At 46.3% G+C, this 6,229-nt stretch overlaps 1 protein-coding gene across 2 annotated transcripts; it reads right to left on the bottom strand.

The window, feature by feature from the left end:
• Positions 1–582: 582 nt before the first annotated feature.
• LOC133919064 (cytosolic invertase 1-like) lies at positions 583–5,032 on the bottom strand. Of its 2 annotated transcripts, none has more exons than XM_062363295.1 (4): positions 4,409–5,032; positions 3,860–4,291; positions 1,782–2,340; positions 583–1,297 (listed from the first exon to the last, which is right to left on the bottom strand). In XM_062363295.1, exons 1-4 carry the CDS (start codon positions 4,802–4,804, stop codon positions 987–989), a joined length of 1,698 nt encoding a protein of 565 aa, XP_062219279.1. In that variant the 5' UTR covers positions 4,805–5,032; the 3' UTR covers positions 583–986. The 2 variants fall into 2 exon arrangements, with proteins under 2 accessions (XP_062219279.1, XP_062219280.1); XM_062363296.1 differs by having other exon boundaries at positions 583–1,285; positions 4,409–5,030.
• Positions 5,033–6,229: the final 1,197 nt, after the last annotated feature.

The raw sequence follows: 6,229 nt of genomic DNA, 5'->3' as shown, positions 1-6,229 counted from the left end.
CTCCAGTCCCTCGCCTTCCTCCTCAAGTCTGGCCTCCACAACAACCCGCTTGTCCTCACCAGGATCTTCTCATCCACCGCCTCGGCCGCCCCCGCGCTCCTCGAGCCCCTCGTGGCCGCCCTCCTCTACCCCTCCATCCCCATCAACGTCTTCCTTGTCAACACTCTCATCCGCACGCATGCCACCTCCCCGCTCTACTCCACCCCATTGGGAACTTGACAAAAGGCGATCGGGCTCACTCGGTGGAGGCGACAAACGCGACAAGGAGGGGCTAGGGGTATCGTTAACAGATTACGCTCGGATGGGAGAGGTATCAAGCTTCCACATGCCCATATCCGGTTACACGGTAGTGGTATATAACTTGCCTGAAACAAACAGGATTTAATGGAATTAATTAACACTATGATCTGAATACATTAAAAAGCTCTATCCAAATACTACCTAAATGTTGTTTCTTTTCTTGAATACAAGTACAACTCTCAATCTCTGATGGGGAGAAGACAGAGAGAGGCACACACAACGCACACTTTGTATGACTTGTCTTCAAAGGACAGGACAGAAGCAAAGTGAACGCACTAGAAATGTAGGCATGTAACCATGCAGAAAAAAACCAAAAGAACTTTATTCGTTAGCATACCACTTCTGTTGCTCACATCACAGGGGAGCTCGGATCAGCGTATTCAGCTGTATAGTCAACTCATACAACAAAGCTGAGCCCAACCAAAAGGATCGATAACTTGTAGGATGACCAAAGCAAGAATCAGTGTATCTTCTTACAACGAGGGATAGAAAAACCAAAACGCCCCTTCCCGCAATTGCTTCTTTTCAACTCAGGAAATGAGCTGAGGTATTGTACAACCGAGGAGACAAGAGAAAGCAAACCTTTCCAGTTTGGAAAGTCAAAGGAAGGGATCAGCAGGCAAGCTCTACCCGAAGAATTCGTGTCTACAGCTGACTTTGCTTCCCTAAAAGTTTTCGTCAACATCTCAGTTTGTCCACGACGCGGACCTCCTCAAAACAGGCTTCAACATCGCCCTATCCTCTTCCAGGGAAATCATGCCAAGATGTGAAGGGTCCTCCAGCATCATCTTGGCAACCAAATACCCTGCAATGGACCAAGTCTGGAATTTCCGCGCCTGCTTGCCAACATAACGCCCAAGCTTCCCATCATAATACTCTGGCCAGCCGTCCTTTAACAGCCTCCTCTCAGCTAGGTCAATTGCTCTTCTTGCAATTTGCGGCCGGCCAGTCTTGATGCAGGCTGCAGTCAGCAGCCAGAGAAGTACTGCAGAAAGAACTAGCAAAAATGTCAATTCGATGTGTGAAAATAGCTAACACTGTTCAGGGTCCTTGGACTAAGAATTAAAACGAATGAATGATGAAGATGTTCAATACGCCATGTTATGAATTCCTACTGGAAATATCAGAAAATAGGAGGATCATTGAAAAGACCAGGACCCAAATAATTCTGCGCCCTGGGGTACAGAATTAGGAGCATTCAATAAGAATATGAACTATTGGCGTAAGGGAATGTGTCAGACGTTCAACAAAAGAGGTCTTGCTCTTCCCAACACTAAAAGGGAATCATTTAAGATCACAACGTATGAAATTGCTCAGAACATATGAATGTAGGGAACATCAAGTAGCTGCTCAAAATCATCCATACTGTTTAGTGTAGTTCAGCCTCCGAACAGGACAGAACAAAAGCAAAATACTTTATTGACCTAAAAAATTGCAAAGGATTCAAAGAGTGAAATCCAAGCAATGTGAAGCTCGCTAACCTGGCCATGATCCTCCATTGTGGTAACTCCATCTGGTATTTTTTGGGTCACAACCTGTCACAATTCGCCATTCATGGTTCTCGATAGCTGGATAACATATCTTCAGAGGCATTTCACCGATTAGCTCTTCCCAGCGCTCCTCAATAAGATCCATTATGGCCGTAGATTGCTCAGGTGTAGCAAGAGACGAAAGTATGGCAATCATGTTTCCAAGTGCAAACCAGCGGAAGTCCATCCTTGCAGGACTGACATTACCAATGAAAAAACCACCTTGACAAGGCATAAAATCAAATAACCAGTCCGGAATAGAATCTGGAATAACATTGAATTTGTTGACAGCTGTGTGGGAATATTCTTCTGTCTTATAGCGATAAATGTCATTTAGCTGCTGGAAATCAAGCCAAAAATAGCTTCGCATGTGATAACTTAAAGCATGAAGGCGAGTAGCAATCTTCTCTACAAACTCATTCCCTTCAGTATCATGCTTAAGCATTTGAAGAGCACACCTAAGTGCCATAAAGAAAAGGGCTTGGATTTCAATGGTGTAGCCATACACACCCTACAAATAAGATTAACAATAAGAATGGGGATAAGAGGCTCACATAGAAGTCAAAATGGCATTTCAAACTAAGCCATACGGTACTTATAATCATAAGTAACTCAGAGGGGGCATCAATATGTCGAAAGTCAGCGACAAGTAGGACGAATAAGATTAATAAATACAATTCAAGAAGCATTTACAGTGAAATGGATCTTTTTATTTTATATTTGCCATCATTCTATTGTGCACTAGTGAAAATAAGACATATGAGTTGACATGTCACAGAATGAGACAAGTAGCCGGATTCAAGTCTAGTGCTGCTTATGGACTTGTATGAGCAATTGTCCACATAATAAAATGTAATTGTAAAGCCATCAGCAAATATAGGAGATAATCTTCATGTGTCTCTGCGTGCAAGGCTGAAGGTTGCTCACCAAATGAAATAGCAGAATCTGGCTGTACCAACAGCTAAAAGTCCCAGGCTGTGGCACCTCAGTCGGACACGGAAACATTCTCGGGCTGGTGGTGTCAGGCAATCAGGGAAGGTTGACAAGCAACATAGGAAAGGCCTCAATTCTTTGATAATTCTTATTGCTTGGGAGTTATGGAAGCATCGAAATGATTGTGACTTCAACGGTGCTGCTCTGAGCGTGAGTACGGTGGTGCAAAAATAGGCAGAGGAAGGCTGCCGATGGGTCATGGCAGGAGCTAAGGACCATGGGAGTTTAGTTCCTTGTTCCTAGTGTTTTATTTTTGTTGGTCGTCCAATTCCTGTTACTGGCAAGGCGTGTGTAAGTAGTGTGGTGTTGTGTTCTGTACTTTGTTGCCTTTTTCTCCTTCTTTAATGGAATGACACGTAGATCTCCTGCGCGTTCGAGAAAAAAAAAACAGCTAAAAGTCTAACAAATTATTCTGGTTGTACAGACATATTGTAGGCAAGTTCATGCTCAAAGAGGGGGAAAAAAAGACATTTGACGTCATATTTTGAACAGAAAAATTACAGATTTAGTTAATGTTTAGCATACTCTAATATGATAACATATCAAACAAAAACAACACCACATCATCAAATTCAAACAATCAAAGTTTGACAAAGACTGTAAGTACGAAGGCATCAGAGGCCACAAAAATAAGCAACCTGGGCCTGGGCCTGGGCCTGTGTCATTACTTTACCAAACAACCGGAATTATGAATCTCACAAACCGATCAAACAGCAGCAACACGAGTTATAAACAGTGTTACTCCCTAAATGTCACATTTTAGCTGCATCAAGATATAGCCATTGAAACCACAGCAAGCATAACATCAAATGGTTATCTACGGACAGAGGACACGGGAAGCATGCAAATCATAACCAGAACAGCTGAAACCTTATATTATTTCAAAAATATCATTAGAGCACTATATCTAAGAGTGCACTGTCATTACTTTTGAGATGAATGGGCGATAGTGTTATTCTGAAATAACTATTGTAATAGAAATGCTAAATATAGACTTAAAACATACTGAAAAAACAGGGCATAAGTCAATAGCTTACCATTCTGCGATCTATCATGCAGCAACCATCAGCACATAACAATGTCGGGAAGGTATCAAACCCCTCAGACAAGCACAGGCTGAGTATAAGCCTCATCCCTTTCTGGCACTCCGGTGTCTCTGCCAGCGTCAAATCCCCTGTGGACTTTGTGTAGGCCCGTAGGAGTATGATCCACCAGAAGCCGGAATCCACCGGCGCAACCCTCCCAATCGCGCTCTCCCCAAAATCGGCATGTAGGGTATCGACGCCCTTCTTCGCATCATGCAGCACCTTGAAGCTGGCCGGCATGGCCCCCTCCCCGAGCTTGAACCGATCGACTTTCTTCTCCCTGCTCTGCAGCAGCAGGGTCTTCAAAAGGAAGTTCTTGACGATCTCCGGCTCGCCGTTCATCAGGAACGCCAGCGCGCTCGGCACGAAATCCCTCACAAACACCTGCCCCCAAGTTCCCCCAAATAATATAAGCAAGCACATCAATAAGATTAAAAAATACAAGCTTGGAATCAAAAGAATTTGCGGTAGTAGGAACTAGGAAGCGTAGTGACAGTCCACCTGGTCGTAGTTGAGGACTTCCTCGGATGCGTGGTCGAAGGCGGCGATGGTACCGAGTGGCTGGCCGCGGAAGAAGACGAGGGAGCGGCGGAGCGCCTCCCACGCGTCGCCGACGATGGGGTGAGGCTCGAAGGAGTGGAGCGCGGAGGAGGCCGGCGTGCCGATGAGGGAGCGCAGGCCGCCCCCCGGCGAGTACATGCCATCGAAGCCGCCGCCACCCCTGGCGTAGCCGCCGGAGTGCGAGACGTCGCTGAGCGAGCGGTCGTCGAAGGAGCGCTGGCGCTCGACTTTGATCCGCGGCTTGTTGAGCAGCCGCGAGAGGTCGAAGTCGTCTGACTCCGACAGCGAGGTGTGCGACGCCGACCGCCGCATCCCCCCGCCCACCGCCAGCTCCATGGCGCACGTCCTTCCTCCCCTCCCCCTCGGACCTCACCAACCTCCGGCCGGACTCCGCCTCCTCGCCGCGGCCAGATCTAGCCCGAGCACCGGCGAGCGAGCTAGAGATCTGGGCGCGGACGCGACCGAGAGGGGTAAGCAGCAGCTCGGAGCAAGACACGGCCGCGCGAATCTCGATGCGATTCGCGACGACGGGGAAGGAGGGAGGTAGGAAGCGGGAAAAAAAGCACCCAGCCGGAGCTATGGGACTATTTGGTCTGACTGAATCTGAAGTTTTTATTATAAAATAAATTAGTTTAAATTTTTATTTTTGTTTAAAATGAAATCACATAGTTTAATTAAATATTCTCAATCTAACCATAGCTTTTTATCATAAAATAAATTAGTTTAAATTTTTATTTTTAGTTTAAAATAAAATCACATGGTTTAATTAAATATTCTCAATCTAACTATAGTTCAAGATTTAAGTTTTTTTAAGTTAGGTTTGATCAGCTTCAAAAAATATTGGATCTAGAGCTATACCAAATGGGACCTTATACTACCCGAGTGGAGGTGTCGTCGGCACTGGAGCCGTACGTCACAGCAAAGAGATCCTCTGACGTAACCGTTGCGATGCAGGGCCATTGAGAGTTGGTATATGTGTAAGTGACGATGTCACCGTGAGGATACGTCCTGCGGCACCACAACGTCTTATACTGTCCCATGGCTGGTGGGGCCAGCGAGTATGGGCCCTGCGCGTCAGCAGAGTGTAGGTAGTCGTTAGCCCGGTGCTTGGGTTCTTAGCAGGGAGGCGAAGGGTGGATCCATGGTCCACCGAGTATAGCGTGCTACACATGGGGTTCGTGGGGAGGTGGGGGATGCGGCGTCGACATTGTGTGGTGATTGCGGTCAAGTGCCTACCCGCCCTGCGGGTTGGTGTGGCACCAAAAAGAAAGGAAAGGCAGAGCAAGGTGACGGACGAATGGCGGCGATGTGCCTGTGATTTGGGAAAAGGCCGATGGGACGGCGTGGCAGTTGTCGTTGTGGCCTCGTATGATTGTTTGGCTTGATCTTGGCAATGGATCCCTCATGCTTCTGATTGACGCATTGATCTGTCTTCGGGTATTGTTATCTATTAGTGTTGAGTTTTCATATAGACGTCTCCCTACTGCGTGATCTACTTTGAAGATTTTTTGGGGTACAGAACGGGAGTCGAACTCCCGCTAGCTCCCTCCACCTATAGAGTTCCGTCACTGGGCTACAAGCCTGTCCACTTTTCATACTGTTTATGGGGGAAATGCAACTCCATAAGTTGAGTGGGCACACAGGTTATTTCTTTCGTCATCTCTTTCACCCAATATTTGTCTATCTGTCGATTCTTTTATCTATTTGTTATTTTTCTACCTATCTCTTCAATATAAATCTCAATGCAAATGAATAATTTTG

This window comes from Phragmites australis, chromosome 5, assembly GCF_958298935.1.
Source record: "Phragmites australis chromosome 5, lpPhrAust1.1, whole genome shotgun sequence".
Taxonomy (NCBI): domain Eukaryota; kingdom Viridiplantae; phylum Streptophyta; class Magnoliopsida; order Poales; family Poaceae; genus Phragmites; species Phragmites australis.
This window is presented reverse-complemented; position numbering and strand designations above follow the sequence as displayed.